This window comes from Phaethon lepturus, unplaced genomic scaffold (assembly GCF_000687285.1).
Source record: "Phaethon lepturus isolate BGI_N335 unplaced genomic scaffold, ASM68728v1 scaffold10290, whole genome shotgun sequence".
Classification (NCBI taxonomy): Eukaryota; Metazoa; Chordata; class Aves; order Phaethontiformes; family Phaethontidae; genus Phaethon; species Phaethon lepturus.
In genome coordinates, this window is record NW_010511175.1 from 42,502 (window position 1) to 64,543 (window position 22,042).

The 22,042-nt window shown below is 42.1% G+C and overlaps 1 protein-coding gene across 2 annotated transcripts in view; it reads right to left on the reverse strand.

The window, feature by feature from the left end:
- FBLN5 (fibulin 5) overlaps nucleotides 1-22,042 on the reverse strand; it is a 47,827-nt gene that overhangs the window by 25,092 nt on the left and 693 nt on the right. For both annotated transcript variants that reach the window (XM_010283039.1, XM_010283047.1), the window contains 3 exons: nucleotides 20,102-20,156; nucleotides 17,586-17,637; nucleotides 16,184-16,426 (listed from right to left, as the gene is read on the reverse strand). In XM_010283039.1, coding sequence (XP_010281341.1) covers nucleotides 16,184-16,426; nucleotides 17,586-17,637; nucleotides 20,102-20,156 — 350 coding nt within the window. The remainder of the gene's footprint in view (nucleotides 1-16,183; nucleotides 16,427-17,585; nucleotides 17,638-20,101; nucleotides 20,157-22,042) is intronic.

The following is a 22,042-nucleotide window of genomic DNA, read 5'->3' on the forward strand; positions in this document are numbered from 1 at the left end:
TAAATGGAACGTTACTGTTGTACTACCCATTTCTCAAAATTACTTATATTGTATGATCATATGCTACACTGAGATCTGCTGGTAGGGTGGTGAGAGGAGCCGGTGAGCACTTACTGAGAATACTCCCAGCTGCTGCGAGGTTATGTAAGTAACACTTACGAAAAAGATGTGCAGTCAGAGCCAGGAAATGCACACTAAGAAATTAAAACATACTTCCAACAAAAAGTCCTTACAGTCCTCCCTTTGCTGCATGATACGAAATAGTCTCGTGCAAGAACCCTAGACAAAGCTTACGAAATTTCACAGAAGAGGAGTAGAACCGTTAACTCTGAAGAAGTGAATTTCTGATGGCTGAATTGTATATTTTCTCTGCAGTTCTATGGGATAGTTTATAAAGACCTTGTAAGAAGGAATATATTAAAAATATAGGAGTTTAAAGCACTGTTTATAAAGCTTTTAAGCACGTCTGTGAAATCCTATTGAATTCTCCTCCAACGAATTCTTTCAAAGACTTTTCTGTTAGGGTACGGAGCATAAGAGAACTAAAAGAAGAGAACTGCTATTCCCACTTTCGCTCCCCTGGGAGCTTTGAGAAATCACTAGCACAAATAGTCCAGCCAGCTGGTTTAGCCAATTGGTGGTCAGTTTACATTTCCTCTAATAAGTGAACTTCTTGACCGTACATTTTAACTGAGTCATTAAGAGCTCCTTTTCCAAGTGTTTTGGCAGGATAAAGAGGTCTGAGACTGTGAATAGACCACAATAACTAGTAAAGAGGAGAACAGCCCTACTTTTAATACAGCAGAAGAAATTGATCCAAATGGATCCAGAAATTAAAGCTGCAATGACAACAAAGGGATGCAAATATCCACCTGCAGAATAGAACAGAAACTTCTCTTGGAAGGGTTACTTCTTCCATTAAAATTTGGCCTGTGACATGAAAAAAGCTTTAACCATTGCCCAAGTGTGTTGTGCAAACAACTGTGGGAGCGAAGTATTGGAGACCTGAAAATACAAGAGAGATTCTAGGTGTGCAATATGTACATACCCCTGGAGAGAATTCAGTATGGATGCTCTAGTCACTCTCACAGGATACATTAAAATCTTTACTACACATGAAAAAAGAAGACCCTATGCATGTATATAAACAAGGGAACTCCGTTATGGGGAACTGGAATAGTAGTATGAGATTCATCACTAACTAATCTCTCACAAAGCTTCAGCAATCATCACCAGCATCTCATTCAGGAATGTACTGGATTCAGAGCTGCTTGGTTTGAGCATGCAAGGAGGCTCCAGCCAGAGGTGGCATGGCTGTAGATTGCCTCACGTCACTTGAACTGTGCGAGTCAAAACACACGTGCAATGGAGGCTACAGTGCTTTGTCTTACTCCAGAACTCTAAGACCTTATTCCCTGAACCTAGCTGATAAAACCAGGGAAAAGAGCCTGGCTGCACCAACAGTGCTTGCAGAATGTGTGTCTGGGCAGTGGGGCAGCTTCATATTTGCTTTAGAGGCTCTGTAGAGCTGACCAGTTATGCATGACTCAACACTCACATCACTAGTCTGCCCAGGTGCAGCCACAAGCTCTGCAGGCAGTGGGTGTTAGAAGTCCTTCATAGGAAGGGAGGGCTTCAGACCTCTGCCCGTGGCAGCAACTCTTGCCAGCTGCTCTAGGAGCTGTCGTGATTGACTACAAAGAGAGTGTTATGCTTGGCAGTAAGGGCATTGGGGAGGTTATCGGGGGAGAAAATTATTTTTCATATTTCATCTGAGTTTCAAATCTGTGCATGTGTCAGCATGCTTTATAACAGTCTCAAAAGCACCACAAAGCCAACGTAATTCTTGTATTAATGTTAGGGTCTTTTGGACTCTTTTGTAAGAATGGGTAGTGGACAAAAGCCAGTAGAGAAGAAAAATCTTTGAGAATTATTCTCTGCAAATACTGGCTTCCAGGCTCAGACAGCTGTGTCCTCATTACTGTTAATAGCAAAGAGCTATGAATGTTGGGCAACATTCCCCTTTGAGTGTATACATAACAAGCCATCTATTTATTTATTTCTGTGGTGGTGATCATTGGAAAATGCCTATAATCCCTGCTCAAATAACTGGCTTTAGCTCAGATTTGGCGTTCACTGTTTTAGAATGATTGAGCCACATTTGCTTGCAATGTTCCAAAAATTGCTGCCAGCCAACTGGGTTGCAAACCTTCCTGGATAAATGAAAACTCTGTGGACATGGGAGGTTTACTTTGTTCCAATTAGTGTGTGATGTGGATGTCTACTGGCAATTCTCCTGCTCTCCTTACTCTCAGTTCATGGCTCCCTGGAAAAAGAGGTGTTTCATCTCCAAGGGCTTTTTCCATTTCATTCTCTCTCTCTCTCTATTTTAAAACCCATTCAGTCACCTTTAATGTATCAATTAAGACTGAAACTTTCAAGATTTGTGAAATCCTGAGATAACAAGCCCTCAAAGCAGATGTGCTGAGCCTTTAGAGGCAGAAAGTTGTGTTTCATTTAGCCCCAATAACTGCCAGTTTTGAGCAGGACCATGACAGGTTCTGGATGGTTGTGAAACTCCCAGGCAGGAAAAGATGTGAGGCTGAAACTGCAGCGAAAAATATTTCTAATAAAAGTTACCTAACACTTGCAGGAGTCCTGGCCCCTGCCTACAATCAATAAATCGATTGAGATAAGGCAGATCTTCCCCTGTACCAATCCTGGTGTAAAACAGATGTGTTGATCTGGATGGTCCTGACTGAATTTGCACTCCGTGAAACTCAAGATTCACGTCACTGAAAAGCTGAGAATAAAATCCTTCACTGCTGATTATTGCTTCTATTTTGCTATATCAGTTTCCACCCAGAGATCTTACAGCACTTTAAAATCAGTGCTCAAACTCAAAGTCTATGTGCCAAAGAGAATACCACTTTCATTTTAGTGGAGTCTTTGATAAATTAAAGACCAGAACCAGTATCAGACACAGGCTCCTGCACTTCAGGCACTGCAGTCTCAGAACCATTGCACAAGGTATGTTGGAGTTGACCTCTGGAAGACATCTGGTCCAAGCAAGGGCAATTCAGGCAGGTTGCTCAGGGCCTTCTCCAGCTGAGGTTTGAATTTCTCCGAGGATACAACCTTTAGCCACAAACTTTATGAACCTCTGTTCCAGTGTTGACCACCTTCACCACATTTCCCCTTACATCTAATAAGAATTTCCCATATCGCAACTTTTGCCCATTCCTTGTACATTACATGCTCCCACGCTCTAACCTCTATGGTAGTCCTTTCCTGGATACCCTTCAGTATGCCCATGTCTTTCTTATACCAGGACACCAGTATGGCTGGGAGAATTGGGTGCCTATGAAGGCAACAGGAATCCACTGCACACTGAACTCTCTCCTGGAGGTAGCTAAGAGAAAATACTTAGAATGCTTGCATATACAGATTAGTTGCAAACCTGGTTAGCAGTGTTGTGGTTCATCACAGCGGCAGTATTTTGTGAATCTCTGCTTAATTTACTAGAAACTGTTGAGGTGGGAGAACTATTTCATTGGATGCTCTATAGACACTTCTAGAACCAGGACTGCCCTACTCACACATACAGATCTGCACATTTTTGTCCCCAAAGCTTCAAGGTAAGTCTATCTTCTTTGCACCAGAATTCAGAATTGCCAGCTAGCACTAAAGGCTGAACACGTGGCCAGCCATATTACCACTGTCACACTCAGTCCCACCAGCTGTCACAGTACCCAGTATCTGGAAGCTCAGAAAGACACTTGTTCACATTGAGCATTCCCAGGCCAAATGGTTCAATTCCAAATAACCTGGCCTGGAAAAACGTGTTCTGTTCAGGTAACTAAAAAAAAAAAAAAGTAAAAGAAAAGAAAAGATATAAACAAAAAAGGCAATGTTCCCAACCAGCAGGAACATTTAATGTCTGTGGTTATTCCTGGAGCAAACTCCTGCTTGTACTCTCGAGAAGGCACGTCCTAGTGAATTTTCCATCATGTGGGCCTGCGCTAGTGAAAAGCTAAATTACATTTTTTCCTTTATCATAGTACTTTCCTTTATTAGCCCCTTCTTAGCACAAGGTCTCTGGCCATACTCAGTCATGCAAGAGAGCAGGCACATTTTGGAAGGCAGTCTCCAGCACGGAAGCATGCCTAGCAAATCCTTAGCATGATTAGCATTTTACCATTTGTAATCTTTCTAATCGTCTCCAAACAAATACTGCAGACAGTGCTTAATTCAGTATTTCATGTCCCTCTCCAGGTCAGAGGGAATGAACCACAGATGGATCATGCATTTCTGGAATGGTTTCATGTCCCAAGCTTCTAGACGTCAGCTTGAAATTTTGGTGGAGCAGAGTGTGATGGTATTTTGTGTCTTGTGATGATATACATCCCTTATCAGCTTCAGAATGCACGTGACCTGCTGGGCCATTAATGGATATCTTGCAAATTGTCAGCTGCTAATTACATTTAGAGGTATTCTCCAGTCCGTGTAGGACACATCTATGCCATAGCTCTCTGGCCTCAAATCTACACTCAGGTTTTCAAAATTGCCTGGGGAATACGAAGATTGAATTTTTGGTTTTTTCAATTAAAATCATAGGCAGTGTTGGAAGTCTTATGTGTAACCCTGTAAAAAAAGTCTTATTCTCTTATGCCACTTTTCATCTATACTCATTAAACCTCTTGAAAACATCAATGAGCCAAAGTGTCATGTTGCAGGCCAAAAAAAAAAAAAAAAATCACTGATTTCACTGAGAATTTTGTCCCAAAAAGCAATGTACTACCTGAATAATAAATACAGATTTTACAAAACCACATCTTCAAATAGAACTGATTTAGTGGGGAAGAACACCTCCTTCCCAAAGCTGGCACGCCACAATCTTTTGGGACGACTGCATGAAACCAACTGATAGCCGTCAATGCACAGTTCTGGGCTATTCCATCACAAAGTCAGCCCTGCTTTTAATTAAAATAATTTCAATCTGCTTCTGAATTAAAGCTCCAGATGCAGTGCTTAGCGATTTGCTGGCAACAAGTGCTGCATATATTGCTGCAGTCATACAGCTTAAATTTGAAATACATGCGCATGATCCAAGGCTGCTCCAGCCTGTGCCTGGTTTGGGATTCCCCACAGGAGTTGGGATAGCAGGAAATTAGCAGTGTGCTGTAGCTGTCTGACCACATCTCCTCTCTCCGGCCCGATTCCTGCTCCAGGAGTAAGGAGTGGCATTCTGGCAAACTGGCTCTGCACTGCTCCAAGGTTCCTCCTTCGGAAAGGGGATGTCAGACTGCCCGTTTAAGCTATCTCAGCTTTGCGTTGCTCGACCATAGTGACAACAACTGTTATTTAATGGGTGGAGGCTCTTACCCATGCTATGAACTTTTCTCTGCAGTGTTAGATAAAGCAAACAGTTTTCTTTTGTGCCTCTGTGCACACTGGAAGATGGAAATATATCAAAGGACTCAAAAGTACAGCAACTTAAAGACACCTGACAACATCTATCCTACCGCCAACTTGTGCAAGACTCTTTCTTGCCAACAATTTTCCCAGGCAGTTTTTAAATGCTTCTGCTGATACGTTTTGTGCTATTCCTCCACTACAACATACTTAGTGTATTCTTGTATAACCTGAGACACTGCAGTGTCGTAAAGGGCTTTACTATGTTCAGTCTAAAAGCAACTTTCCTTCCTTTCAGCAAATTATATCCTATTCAGGAATTATTATTCTTTTGTACCACCCACCATACGCAACTTCTGTTTCTCTGACATTTACAGTTCCAATTGCTGTCATCTTGCCCTAAGCTTTACAGTATACTTAACTCTTTTAATCAAAGTCAGCCTCAATAATGCCCCCAATTTTGCTCTATACTGAGATTTCCATAAACTTATTTACATTTATCTGGTAGTAAAGTACTTATACTTAATGTCAATAGGTTGGTTGCATCCTCAGCAGAACAGATTGAAGGACTATTCCCTCTCTGTTCTGGGATAAGAAGTCTTAGTAAGATTGCCAGAAACTGCCCCATGCTACACTGCTCTTGGCATCACTGCCTTCTTCTACTGTTCATCTTCCATCAGATGGCTTTGTGTTAGGTTATCTTTTCCCCTACTGCTGGGTTTCCAGTCCCTTAATTTCCTGACCACAACTGTAGCTTTTCTAGACTTCTGTGTATTACCATTTGTACAATCTTCCTGTTCAGTGTCACCTACAGATATGTTGGGGTTGTACCACAAAACCAGTTAATGCCTTTCATCCAACCAGCAATTTACTGGCTCAACAGCTAATGCTCCATTTCCACACTGGCTGGAAAACAAGAATTTTACTTCACAAAAAAAACAAACCCTAAAAAAATGCAAACAAGCTCAAAATATTAGAACAAAGCAGACATTAAAATTATTTCTTTTTGTGGAAAAACAAACCAAAACCCAAACCAAACAACATAGCGTCAGACCAAGCAGTAGATCATGGATTCATTCAGACCCTGCAAGTTTATGATGCACTCTCCCCCCTCTTCCTAGGCTCTCCCTGTTTAGCTGAAGCATTTCCTGTATTTTCAGTGTCTGAATGCCTCATGAACACAAATTTATTCTCACTGTAGTGGCATGTTACTCTAGATCTAGAGCTGAGCCATAGGAAAGCTAAGGAAATTTTCCAAGAGGACTTAAGAGTTTGTACATGCACACTTGCTCAAATGAAGACACCATACACATCCTGACTTTCAGAAAGCGATGAATGCCTCTGCTTGAATACCCTCAAGTCTTTCCAGCTGGTTGCAGATAATAAGATTGCTCAGATAAGCAGTCAATTCTGAAAACAACATTGAGCAAAGAGGTCTGAGGTCATACTGGCAGCCTGTGGCAAAGACTGCAGGCCAGATCAATGGGCATTTACATGCTAAACTTCCACTGAGGATGAAGGTTATTGAGAGCAAGGGACCTAACCAGGCTTTGAGGACCTGGGCCTTCATTTCAGCTATCCTGTCACCTATATATACTCCCCTATCATCTGGACCATCTTTCTCCTCACACTGCAGCACAGCCTTATACCACAGGGCACCTGCACCCATGAGTTATGGCTGAAAAGAACTAAAAGCAGAAAGGGTTTTGCTGGTGTTAAAACTGCAGATGGAGTTCAGCACATCTTGTCATCCCCAAGGGGCAGCACGGCCCAGCCAAGAGGCAGAAAGCTGAAACTACTCCCCGGAATTGGGCTGGTGATGTGTAACTCCTATTCACCTTCTGGTAGCTTTATTTTCTTTGAAAAATTCTCTCATCTCATTGAAGTACTAAAATAGGAAGCCAGTCAACTGACAGATGAAGGGGTCAGAGCATGTTAAACTCCACACAACATCAGGCAGGTCTGTTTTCTGTGTGGCAGCTCTGTCATGGGTCCGGTGTCTTAGGGACAAGACAAAGAAGCAATGCCAGAACATTACCTCTGCCTATAGAGTCTGGCAAAATATACGGTCCATCTGGCTGGTTTATATTGGCAAAGGAGCCGATTTATATTTTCTATATATTTTGGCTTAACATCTTGATTGTGGCATATAACCATGGCCAATTTCAGTCTGCAACCAAGGGAAAAGACACAAAGCTGACCCAAGAAATATAAGCGAGAGGCCAAGAAAAATGGTGACTTTTAAGTCATTGAGAACACTGCCATCTCTAGGCACTGTGGGTGCAGCAAACGTATGCAAAAAGTAACATAGGCCTGAGCAGACTGCTGGTGCCATGAAGGGCACTGAAAATAAATAAGCCTTCCAGGTAAGGAGAGACATACTATCACGTACTGAACTCGGCACATTATGCCACAGGGAGGTAGAGAAGGTGTCAGTCATGCAACCAAAGTCTCTGAGGGTCCCAGCAGAAAGCTAGGCATGGACATCCTAGCCAAAACATCCACAGCCAAAACAGACACCCACAGGAAAATGAGAGAAGAACAAGCCACAGAGCCAATGGATTGGGGAAGGGTACTCTTGAAGTCTGTCAATCTTCCAGCACCGTTAAGTGACTTAATTTTCTTTTAAGCCCTGTAATTGTCTAGTTGGCAGGACTGCCTTGCATGACAGCTATCCCACAAAGCTCATGAAATCTGCTCGAGAGCAGACAGAGCTAATCGGTACATAGTGGCTTTAACTGATCTGGCACTGCTGAAATCCCTGGAAGTAAGACATAATAAAGGCAAGGCAGCCACAAAGCCCCACGTATCAAACCGCTGTTAGCAGTGAGTCTAAGGAATCATTCGGAGATTAACAGCAGGGGCGAGAGCCCTGCCCTGGCCAGCACATGCCTGAGGATATGGCAGGCTGGGCACGATTACTGCTCCTCTGAAGTGAGTCAGATCTAACCTCCTGCCAACTAGCTCTTGGTGACAACTGAAGTCTATGTATTGTCTGGCTCAGAGCCCAGTGACCAATAACCCCCAATTCAGAGACCAAGCTTCACCGGGGCCTTTAAACCAACCAAAAGCCAGAGTATCAGTTAAACCTCTTCTCCTCGTATACCTTTTCCCTCTGCAGTCTACAAAGCGCAAGGGAGATGGGATTCGCGGGTTCTTGCCGCCTGGTGTACCGAAGTATCATACAATTCCAAGAAAGATGGAAAACTGAAACACACCATAGAATAGAGAGGTCACAGCCTAGAGAGATTTTAACTTTCCTGTGTCTGGACTGTGGCCTGCACATCTAACACGGCCATTTATGTTTTGTAACGTGACACATTCTCATTCAGTTGTCCCGCGCTGTATGCCACTGTGCTTCCCTCCTGGCTCCCAGCCTCGTACAGAAGAGACCAGAAAACTTTTAATCACCCCTAACAAGCAGGTGAAGACACTTACACAGACAGAATCAGTTTAGCTCAAGCTAAAGTTGAAAGCAAATTCAAACACTCCTGGTGGCCACAGTTTTTAATCATAAGGTGATCTTCTGACCTGCTGTCTGTTCTTCTTTCACAATGTCTAGGAAATCCTTATCATGGTATCGGGAGTCTGGCAGGAGGAAAACATAGTACAAAACTCCCTGACCATAAGCTACTTATGGTCAGTGGCTTAGTCTTAAGACAGATTAACTTAAACCTAATAAATTCACTGCAAGAACTTCTGCTCCAAGATCCAAAAATCTTCACCAAAATCAATGGGGACCATAATCAGAGGTCTAAGAGCTTTTGGTCTCCAGTTGACTATCCAGCTATCTACCCAGTATGACTGTAGTTCAGTCAAGTTCGGTTGTGGCTATCCTGTAGTCATGTTTATTTTATTTTCCCTTCTCATATCATCACACATAAACACAGTTGGTCAGTGACGCTTGAAAGGCACTGACATGCAGAATGATGGACTTGCACTTACTGTTACACTTTGCCATACTCAGGAGCCTGCTATTTCTCATTCCGGCACACAGAGGTGCCAGTTTTCTTAATAACGTGCCAGCCTTCTTGGCTTGCATGTTATATTTCTTGGTTCAATTTTATGCATTGCTTTGTGAGTAGTAGAAGCTTCACAAATAAACTAAGCACTCGCCTGTGCTTTACCCACCAGACAGTACTCCTCCCACACTGCACTTAGCGAGGAATGAAAGAAGGAGTAATCCAAGCCACAGAAGGCTCAGTTTACCCTGTTACAGACAGATACGCACAGCAACTTTTTCTATCAAGCCAACCCCTCCACCACAAACAGATTCACTTCAGTGAAAAGCAGCATCTCCTCCTCATTCTGCTGGGGGACGATACCTTAATTAATGGTCAAATTTCTGTAGGAATGACCCTATTGATGGACCCCACTGTAGGGACTAGCTGAATCTTGCTTTTCGTCAGCCCTGGCCCATCCTCCGTGCTGGTGCAATGGTTTTCTGAGGGAGGAAGGAGCTCTGAGTGTTTTCAGGTGTACCTTTTTATCCATGAATACTTTATGGTCAACTTGTGATTACCTTTACGAAGATTGTTGGGGTGGTGAATACATCAGGCCATCAGATCAGAAGCACTGAGGCTGGACCCAGAAGAATTATAGTTCTGCTTGTCTGGAGCTGTACAATGTGGGTTTATCCAATAGGACAGGGCTACGTTAAGTATGTCTGTACACTACGATGTTAATGACCCTTCTTCCATTAGTCCCCTGGCATATGGCCTTCTGTCTTAATGTACATAGTTTATATTTTCCACATCTTTACTTTACCGGGCTTGTCTAGTCTCATTACATTAGATAATCAAGGGTCAACCATCTTGAATTGTGCTAAAACAAGAAACAAGCACAGCATAAGTAGACGGTGACTGAAAAACTCCAGGATGAAAGCTTTTGTAGCACAAATATTCCTGAAGTAAATGGGAGATACTGATAAAGTACTGGGACTTCCCCTCTCCACTGATCTGTGCAGAAACATAGACAAAAGTGCCCAATGATTTCCAACCAGTTTAGTGCACTAGGGAAGTTCCACAGGTTTCACTTGGAGCTTCACTGTTGTAGGAATATTAAACAGGGCCTTTTTTCTCCTGTTTACATATTTTTACACAATACATGTCAGGGACTTATCTTAGCACCTATCATCTACTTGTGAAATTATCCTTGTACAATCCTGAAAATGAATTATTATTTCAGTTTACGCAGAATGACCTGAAGCCCCAAAATACCCAGCACGTTTATCTATGGCAAAGTCAAGAACTGAACGCAAAATCCTCCAACCCAAGCGTTAGCCACCAACTATAGCTTCTTCTTGAGGTGCTTCAGAGGTATCCTTTCTGTTGCTACAGCAGCATGAATTCCAAATTTTTATTTCCCCATACAAAATCTGACACGCAAACCATCTTACTGATAAAGGCTACACATCATGGCCCTTAATTTTATCAGGAGTTCTCATCAATTACATAACCTTTCAGGAGGCTGCCCTCAACCTCTTGCAGAACCTATTCTCATACGATCTTTCTTTTTTTTTTTTTTCCTAGTTAATTTGGATATGATGGCAGTGCTACCCTAACAGGGACCATGCATAGTCTTCAGGAACTGGCCCTCTGGAATAGCAAAAGAGATTGTCTCATAGACCAAGAGGAAAAGGGAAAGACACAGAGATGAAACCAACATGGTTAAAAAAGAAAATGGCACGAGTGGATTCCATTTGTTTTTCCTTTACACAACTCCTTCCAGGGCATAATCTCCTTGCTGCATTTCCCTCCTCTTCTTCCTCCTGTTTCTATATGCTCAGAGAGGTCACTAGAAAAGTCACTCTTAGGAGGCAGCCTGGCTTAGTGGCTAAGCCATTGGATAAGGAATTCCAGGCTCTACCCCCAGCACAGCCATGGGCCTGCTGCAAAACCTGGGCACCTCCTTTCAGTTCCCTTCCCTCTTCCCAGACACTCCCATCTGGTTCCTTTACTTTGCTTGAAAACTCAGGCATAGGCATAGGCTATTCTTAACGAGGTTGCGCACAGGGCAGGTCAGTACAACTGGAGGCTTGGGTGTGGGTTTTAGGTGTGCTTGCCGTACAGATGGTAATGATCTAACACCCATCTGTGCAACGGTAATGTTTTGAAGGAAGGAGTTTCATTCGACGAATGTAGGACTGGGGACCTGTAGGTGGGGAATGTGGGACGTCCTGGCAGTCTTTGAGAAAGGAGGAAAGCTAAAGCAATGACCACTCCACAGATAAGGCCTTGAAGAACAATTCTTTCTTACACTTGGAAAGAGCATCTTTCCACTTCCCTCTGTTTTCATGCTTCTTCCTTTTAGCTTGTGTTTTACAAATAAAGATGATGCCTTTTTTTTATTAACTCCTCTGGCCTCCTCCCTTCTTTCTGTTTCTAAGTCATACTCATCTTGACTTATGCTTATACCTTTCCTATCATCTACTTCTCCGTCTTTGCCGTCTGCTTTCTCCAATCCCTCCATTCAACCCTCTTAGATGCCTCCCCACACCCATCATCTCCTCACATTGTGCATGTGCATTAATGGGAGAGAAAGCAAAAATAAGAGCCCACCCATTACAGTTCTTTCCACAATGCCCAGAAGGATCTGTGTTTGAGACATGTTTTAAAGATCATTGTAAATCAGGAAACAGTGAGGTGGAGTGAAGGGAAATTGGAAAGAGCTCTCAGCGTACAAATGTATAATGCAAGAACATGGGCCCTCGCTCCAGTTTAATCTTGCCAGCAGTTACTAGACCAAGTTCCTTGAAAAAAAGTCATTATTATGACTAACCATTCTGTATTTATAGAGAAGTAGCTTTAGAAGACAAACGGTTCAAGCAGTGCTCTTGCGCTAAATGTTCTTTGCTTTTTCCTGTAAGTGGTCTTTTATTCCAGCGTTAATTGCGGTTATAAATCATTCCCAACCTGCTTTGGAATGAGTTTACATAGACTTCGTGCTGTTGAAAACACAGTACATTTATACATACAAGATATAAAGCATTCAGCAGCTCCAGGGGTAAAAATACCACGTATCAGGAATCAAACCCACAGAAGATTTACAAAGAAATTATCATTAAAATAATTCTCTCCCTGTTTCCACAAATGGCTACAGCTACTTCTGCACCACACAGAGGACACCGGTGTGGGCAAAGTGGTCACTGACAGGTGTCTTTGAGAGGCACTTGTGCCAGGAAAGGTTTTGTCTTCACAAAGATCCGGAGATAAAAGAGTCTTGATAAAACTGAGTGGTGAACAGGATGGGGAAGGAACGTGGACACCTAACCCCTGTCATGCAGACCAGAAAGGATGAGGCCAAAAAAGCTTGAAAGGGAGAAGAATGGCGCTTTTTTTTTTCCTTTTTTTTTTTTTTCCTTTTTTTTTTTCCTGTGTTGGAATATATCAGCCCCAGAAGGGGGAATGTTATTTGAACCACCCGGGGTGCACATTCCTCTGAGAGCCAGGGAATGTGGAGCCTTGGCCGGCAGGCCAGATGCCAGGCTGGGACAGCGCGACCCCCTCGCAGCCTTCCTGCCTTTCGGCCAGCTCGAGCAAAGGGGCGGGCGGATAAAAAAAAGAAAAAAAAAAAGAAAAAAAAAAAAGAAAAAGAAAGAGCTTGTTAAATCTCATACAGCTTTCAGATCAAATTTTTATCCCGTTTCACTTTGGAAGCCCCTTGAACAAGCTCAGTGCTTCAAAGCTGAGGCTGCAAATCTCCCAGGGAAGGTTCCTGTGTTTAATAAGCTGTTTTGACTGGAATTCAAAGAGAAAGTAAAGATTTCTGTTGGCCTAGCAATACAAAATGTGGCCCAGACCTGTAACCCCATATCTGACGAGACAAAAATGTGTACTTTGTTAAAAACTGGAGATTTCTCAGAAACATTGGCATTAGAATAGCTCTGGTTCCCCTGAAGTCAACAGCAAAAAGTCTCATCATCTCTAATGGAAATACCTGTGACTAATTTTATTTGGAAAGAAGGTGCTGGAAGGTGGTGCCAGAACATCCACATAACAAACCTATAAGTTATATAGTGGCTCGGCTACTGGGCAAAATAGCTTCCAGTTTACTCTCTTCAACCATTCCACCACAAAATTAACTCTTGAAGTGCTTCGTATCCTAAGAGCATGCTGAATGCTGACAAGCAGGGAAGCACAGAGCAACTGAAATACCATTAACATGAGCAACGCTTATAATTAGCTCATAATAGGATGGAGCCATGATTCATGTGATTCAGACTTTCTTGAATGACCCCGGTAAAATTCTGGTCACTCCTGAGGACCATGTCAAGGTTCCCTGGTGTCTTGTCTCTGAGGCTTTCAAGCACGAAACTGCACATCACCCCGTTAACTGCACCAGAAGTCCTGGAAACAGGAGATCCAGCCTTTCTACCACCACTGACTGGGACATGTACTCGTACCACTCCCTTGGTGTCCACACTTTCCATCCGAGGGCACACAGATACAAAAATAAATACTGCATCCAGACAGTGAATGTCTCCAGAGGATTTCACTAAATGAAAAATGAAATCTAACCCCAGCAGAGACCCCTTGGCTCTGACAGGTCTTGTTTTCTTTAAGTTTTGGTTTTCTTCCTTTAACACAAGTATGATCCATCATCTGCCCAAATTCAAACCTGATGTAGACTTCCAAAAACTGCTCCCAGCTAACTGTGGCACTCAGATGGCAGTCTGTCCTTTCCTATCTATTCTTGTTAATGTCTCTATTGACCAAACTTTCCCTCACAATTAAATTTCCATGTTTGAAAGCTAAAGTGACAGAAGTGAACAGCTCTGACTGAAGAAAGCGTTAGTCCTCACATTTCTGCCAGCATGGATAGGAACATATATGCCCTTTGCAGTCTAGAAGGTCTACTGTAAAAGTTTCCAAAATCCACCTGTTTTTATTACTATGGTTTGCACGCAGCAGGCCAGACACAGTAAAATATAGGGGTTTCATTTCCCCTTTGATTTCAGCACTTCTATTCCACTAGCTGCCCCATTTCCTGATTCATCTACATCAAAGTTAGCAAAATGAAAACACTCCTGGAAATCTACAGATAACTGAGTTTGACCAATTTGCTAAGATGAGAAGGACTAGTTGCAATTTTCAAAGGACTGGATAGTATAATTGCTTATTTTTACAGCAAACTCATCAGTTATTCCAGGATTTCAAAACTCCTCATTAAAAAAACAGGGGTTTTAATTCTCCAGTAGATGTTACTACTAGAGCTGGTTAGAAAATACGTTTTTCCCACCTTGGAACATTCTGATTCAAATACAGAAAAATGTGCCCCAAAGTAGCTGAATTTAAATCTAGACTCTCACAACTCCCATGAAACATCATGGTATCCTCACTAGGGAAGCAAACAAAGTACATCATCTGAAACCAAGTCCTGCCAGAAATTTCAGACAATGGGGCAGAATCAGCCCAAAAGACAAGTCGGTTTTAGCTCTTGTGTTTTTCTGCAGCAGCATTCAAAAAAGAAATGTTCTGAGTTAAATGCAGTTCCTTAGTTGAAAGACAGGCAAAATTCTCTATTGAAAGCTCATATCTTCTGTTGTTTGGGCTTTTTTTCTTGTCAAAGACCAGTCCTATTTAAAAAAAGCTTTTGATAAAAACCTTCAGACAGTTAGCTACATGTAATAACAGATTAAAAACTCACTTTTATCATTAGGACAACTGAGAGACAGTAGTGGTTATAGATTAACTTTGTGGTAAACCTGTGGGTTACATCTCCAGCATTTACCCTGAGCAGCCACCAGTGTTCAGTTTGATCCTGATCTCGATCCCTAGTTTGGCATCAAAATAAATATTTTGGCCAGTGGAATTTACTTTCATTTAGTTCAGAAATTTTCTCTCCATTCCTCTCCATCCATGTCATAACATGACATTACCAAAAGCAAGCAAACCAAAGGGATATAATCTAAATCTCCCTCACATTTGAGTAACACAGGAACAGCTTATATCTAAGTTAAACACAGTATAAAATGGAGTAAGTGGAATCAGAATCTAACAAAAGATGCAAAAGTACAAAAATTACCAACACAAGGAATTTTTCATAGGGTTCTTTGGTTTTTGTATTGCAGATTGGGGAATATCAAGGCGCTAAGACAACGTCAATGCTCTGCTAGAGCAGTGATTCTTTCCCCATGTGTTTGTGCAGAGCCTCGAACAAGGGAGTTCTGGTCTCAGCTGAAGTCTATAGTCATTAACGCAACGGCAGTGCTAACAGTTATGTACCACCCTCTAGATAAGAAACTTCTGTGCTCCAAAGAGCTCATGGTCTAAGTGAAGAACGCAAAGCATGGGAGGAAACAACTCTTATATATACCATTTAAGGAGGAAGACCAAGGTCTGGAAATCTGAACAAGGTAATGCACGACCAAGAACCGAATGGAGCTTTCCTCAGTCCCCATCTAATGCTTCAATGGAGGGCCATCTTCTCTCTCAAGGACAGAATTATAAGCATAAAAGGCATGCCTTTGTTGCAGTGACAAATCACCTGCCTTCAGATGGTTGTTCATCTCATAAAAACATTACTTCTCTCATAAAAAGTTGGTTTCCTGATTAAATAATATGACTAAATCATATCTTACCTTGCACTGAATAATGACTATGTGAAACGTACAGCTCACATCCTTTAAAAAAAAATGTAGCTGAACTTCAAAATACGGGGCTTGAGTGATGCAATAACTAAAGGACAATTGCAGAAAAATTGTTTCTGCAGGTCAGACAAGCTTTACTATAAATAAAAATATAGAATAAAGATTCCTACTACTTACCAGTACACTGATTATTTTCATCCAACTGGTAACCAAATCGACACATCAGCGGTCTTGTAACAGTAGGGTAGTTGGGAACGGGGTTTGGTGCTGGGGGCGGTGGATAAATATTTGAATAAGGATTCAGATATGGTGATCGATACACTGGGTTTGTTCGGGGTACGCATAAATAGCCACCATTCTGGTTGACACACACCATATCTCCTCTGCAGGCCTCAGGAATAGTCCGACATTCGTCAATATCTGGAAGGAAATCGCAAAAGTTAAATGAGCCATTGCATCTTAATGGGACCCATCAAAAAATAGTTAACATATTTTTCTCAAGACTTTGCTAAAAAATTTGATACTCTCTTTGAATGGAAAAGCTAATCCTTCCTTGTTGAGCCTCACTTTGATGTTAGATTACACCAAAACAGGAAACATCCCATATATTCAACATATCCTGTGTTCTACTTGTTTTACTGCACTGTTAGAGGGAATAGGGAGAGGGGAAAGCCTGCTTTGTTATTCCATAAATGTTCGGTTTAAGCACCGATTTACACATGGCTACAGCATGCTACCGCCTGTTCCTGCTACAGGGCCTGTCCAAACCACAACATGCAGATCAGGATTTCAAACACTGATGGTTTGGTTTGCCCAGCTGTGAAACTTGGATCCTGATTTGGAACTCCCGAGCTCCCTCCCACAGAAAAAAGTCAGATCTGGGGATGCAGTTCAGGCCTCTTTCTTGCTCTGATTGAGATTGTTGCTGAATTAAATTTAGAAAGATACAAATAGTTTAGCCAAACTGAGCATTCACCTGGTTCTCAGGGCACAGCAGCAGTGGGCTGCTATGAAAGGACAAGCCATCTCTTGCTGGTTTTCCCCTTGTCGTTGGAGTGACTTTAATGCATGCAGAAGATGCTGCCCTGGAGACCAAATGCCGTTGATAAAAAGATGCTATAGGGCAAAGTGGGTGTTTCCCTATATTGCCTCAACAATTTACTTGAGTTTCGATGCTGAGCAGTGGTAGACTTTATTCGAGCCTCCAGGTGGAGGCTGCCAACAAAGACAGTAAATATGGAGTTTGGAGGAGAACGAGAAGGAGGGTGAACAACCCTTGGCTATTTGGCAACTAGACTGAGCTGCCACCAAAATGCACCATTGCTGTCTGAGAAGCACTGACAGCCAATTAGTATCTCAACAGTGTCAAAGATCGGTATATACTTGTGCTATGTAAACACACACATATTTTTATATATACAGATATATATTTTTGTATATACATATACACAAACACACATATTTGTCACACAGCAAGAACTTTTCAACTAAAACATACTAACAGCAGCACAACGTTAATTCAATAAAGTCAGGATTTCTGAACCCCAATTTAAATGTATTGATTTAATTAAGGTCCTACCTAAGCATTGCCCAGAGGCACGGTCCAGGTCAAACCCATTAGTGCATTGTTGCTAAAATGAGAAAACAAAGGACACTCAGTGACTGTGAAATGAGAGGGCTACAGAGTCAAACGCTCATCTGGATTATTATACTTAGTACAATTGTTCAGCACTATACAGCACACCAAAATAAAGTCCCTTCCCCAAAGGACAGGCAACAAGGCATGTACCTGAGGCCTCAGCACGTATGCCAGCCCCTTAACTCAGAAGGTAGCTCCCTCAGGTGGTGACAGCGTCAGGCTGTTCCTCTCCTGAGGGGTAGCCAACGCATCATGTGCGATGGGCTCCACACCACTTGTTAACACACTGATTTAGGGTCTTGTTTTTGCCAGAACAGGAAGGGGTCAGTTAAAAGGTACTAGCTAACGTCTCTAACAGGCTCTAAAACTCCACAGATAGACCATTCAACACGTACATCTCAACATGTTAGCCACCTGACTGAACTGAAGCCACAGTTAAAACATAACAAGTTTAATAAAAGTAAAGCTTTTCGTTTACACCAAACCTTTTGATTTTTAGAGGATAAAACTTTAGACGACACATGTTCTAGGCCTGCAAGGTTACTGGAAGCCTTGTTCCTTCCTATCCCTCGGTGCTGGTCGTTATCAGGGCCGCAACCTTGAGCCTTCAGCACCTCATCAGTGACCCTCACCGTTTCTAAACCAGTGAGAGTCCTGGACATGACTGTGTCAAAACCCATTAAAAAGATTCCCTGCTCTCCCTAGTTTTTGACTGGGCCTCCAGCTGTTTAGCAATGGGCCAAGCAGTTGACACAAGCACAGGATCCTGCCAGTCAATAGGTTGTACTAAGGAATGTAAGCAAGAGATATCCAGAAAACAGAAACCCCTGAAGTAACCAGAGGGCAGAGGGATGCAGCGTGTTCAGGATTTTTCCTTTTTTTGTTGTTGCTAAGTGACAAAGACACTTATTTTTGGACTTTGTGGAAGAAATCAGCGGAAGAGTAAAGTACTTTATTCATGTTTAGAAAAGTGGTAGGTTGAAGACGGGAGACAAGGGATTAGAGGGATAAGTCAGTGGAAGTGCGCCATTGCGGAACTCGGGAGGGGGCATGAAGTGAAACGCACGGCACTGTTTGGACTGTGCCTTCATTTGCATGTATGAATATGCAAAACCAATGCTAGAGGTGTCGAACAAGTATGAAGGAATTCTGTCTTCATTTCTTTTGGCATTCTGAGATGTTGTGGTATCATGTTGTGGAAAGCCAAGATATTCTGATGGGAGAATGTATAATCAGCCTCATGTTTTAACGAATGTACGGACTCTGCCTTTTGTTCCCTTTTCTGTGCTGTGGCATGTACACTACACCTAGGTTAGCAGGAAAAGTTAAGGTAGTTTTTAAGAAAATTATTTTCTTTAATGAAATGTAAATGATGATTCAGAAGCACTGAAACTAGTGTAGAACTGGTGTCATCAACTTTTTAGAACTTTGTTTGAGAAAAGATTCTAGTGTTGTCCAAAATGACCAGTTTCATTATCTTTGGAAAGAATTCATTGCTATCATTTTGGTTTCAAGTTGCTTTTTGCTTAGACTTCAAAAATCAATTTATGGTACAAGATGTTTTTATAAAAATCACAATGGAAACAATACTTTTAAAATTATAAAAACAAACCCTGAAAGACCTCTCAAAAATTCTCCAGGGGCATGAAAAGCATTTCCCATACAGATCCAATGTTCACAAAAATATCAATAAGCATGCCACGTGCAGGAAATTTTCAATGTAATAGAAAAAAAACAAGCACATTTCAGAGACTTTTGGCAAAGGTATTTAGAAACACAGCTCTGCACACTGAGTGTATCTGGATTATCAACTAGGAATCCAAAACTTAACATGCCTTTGGGAACTGTTTTTCCTAATTTAAAGTCCACATGGAGCCCAAGAACACAAAGAACTAATGCTTCTGCTATTTCAAGAACTGGACTGCTTTACTTCCATCCACCCTTGAAAGACCTGCCTCTTGAACAAAAATGGTTTTGGGCATAAACTAAAATGAAAACTAGGACACAGTCATTCAGGATCACAGTCCAAAATTAAACAGTCTTAAGACAAGATTCTGCTATACACAGAAAATACCTATTTATATGAATATGTTTTCCAAGCATGAATGTTCCCCACCACAGAATTGAGCTGTCCCTGCTCTCGTGGGATGGGTTTTCTTATTTCCTTTTCCAGCAGTGTTCAGTTCAGAGGCAGAATCAGGTTTTCAGTGAGGTCCAGGTTTCTACAGGGATGTTTTGCTGAGCTGGCAAGGGTGAGTCAATAAGCTCAGCCCATGTTCAACTCCAGAATCCTGCTGGCTCCAAGTTCTCCCCTCTAAACCCTTAGACCACACAGCTTCCTTTTCATGTAAGCCCCAGACCACAGAGGTTCCTTTTCACCTGCTAGCCAGTTAAGCCTCATGCCATATAGCGCTTCAGTACGAAACAGTACAGAGATCTCTGCGTGCGCCTCTCACCTGTGCTTTTCCGGGGCTTGAAAGGCAGGCGGCCAGTGTGAAAGCAGTCAGTATCCTGTAATGTGCATAGAAAATAGGCTGAAAACCTTCTGACATCCAGGCTCATTATAAAGAATTAAATACACATGGACAAATTAATTTCTAGTGACACTTCAGTGTATTCCACGGTTTTGCTAACGTGAATTTGGCCTCTGGAGAAGGAGCAACGCGACTGTGGCCCAGATTCAGACCTCAGAGTCACTAACTTTACTATGGTTTTATGCAACTGGGATCAGACCGTACGTGTCTATTAATTTATCTATTTTTGATGACACCCCATGCAGCAGCTGTTCAATGAACTAGTGTGCAATATTCAATAAAGTATTTTCGCCCCTCTCTGACACCTTTCTTTTGAGAACATAAAAGTTCTTCTTGCACATTATGCACATTTTACAGATGGGTAAACCAGAGCACAGGTCCTGCCTAAGCTCACAGTGCAACGCATTGGCAGGGCTGCAGACATGTCATGCAGGAGGTCCTGAATCCAAGCCAGTTGCTCTAACCGCTAAACCGCATTTCATCCCCAGGAGACTATATCTGAGATTAATCCATTTTCTTAGGGCCAGATTCTGTCCCTTTACTCAATCTTGAGCAATATGTTGCTCTGCAAGTAGACACATTGTGCCAGGTCATCAGCTACTAGAAGTTGCTATCTTCAATGGAACCTTCCCCAGGTATATCATCTTAGCATCTAGTGGGACCTACTGGATCTCTTCACTGCAACTGGAAGAGGATCCCTCGCTAACAGAGCTCTATGGCTATTTTTGGAACTCCTTACCTGGAGTGTAAAAATTCTGGTCAACTAAGCTCCCATCCCCAAGTATTTACTGACAGAAAACCAGGAAAGGACAGGAAGATATTTTTTTTTTCTATGTACTATGGATTTCAGTGTTTTGCCGCTGACTTATATAAAATTTCTTCTCAATATAGTTAGACCCACATCTTGCTTATCTTGGATTCTAGTTCTGAATGGCAATTGTATACAACACGTTCCCACAAAACCAGTACAGGAAGGAAGGGATATTTTAGGTAGCCTTAGTTCTGCTACCCAAGCAAGCTGCCAACTCTCTCTCTTAGAGCTGTCTCTGATTTCCAGTGCAAATTGAGCTGCTGAACAAGACTTGCAAATGCATCAGACAAAACCACCACACACCAACAGTGACCGATGCGTTTGAACAAATTTGTTTCAAATGAGGAGAGAGGCACAATCTCTGCAAAGTAAATATAAACCCTAAAATGGTTGTTCGTAGTGCTGCAGAGACAGATCGTGCTTGTTGGCAGCTTTTGAGTGACAAGGAAAGGCAAATTCTGCACAGACTTTTTCTCAGAGTCGGATGCACAGCATTCAAAGTACCAAGTTATCCATTTAGATGTGCACTTCATTTATTGATTCCTAAAATCTTTTTTTAAGAGATTTTAAAGCATGCACTGGTATAAAGACTGCATATTCACTTTGCACGTAGCAAGAACAGCACTAGAAGGAAATACAACAGGTTATAGCTGAGCATTAACATACCTAGCAAGTGGGCTACGCTCTACGTTATTGCAGAGCAGCGCACACGAACAAAATCCCCTATAAAACTGGTCAGACAAAACTCATGCGTTTCTAGACGGTCTTTAGTTTCCGCTGTTACAAGGTGATATATTCTTTCCTCTCGGTGGGGGGGTGACCTTACTGCCTCGTACGTGTTCTGCCTGCAACCACCATCTCCGTTCGCTCGTTGCTTTAGGTCTCAAATCCCCTCAAGGATTGTTAACAGACACGCAGCATAACCTATCAACACTATATTCAGCTTGTCACGGTAGCTTGCCCAGCAGTAATTAACTTCTGCAATAGTAACTAATTAGCTTCAAATCAACCGCTGCAGCCGGTGGGATCGTTTGCTGTTGCAGTTTCACATT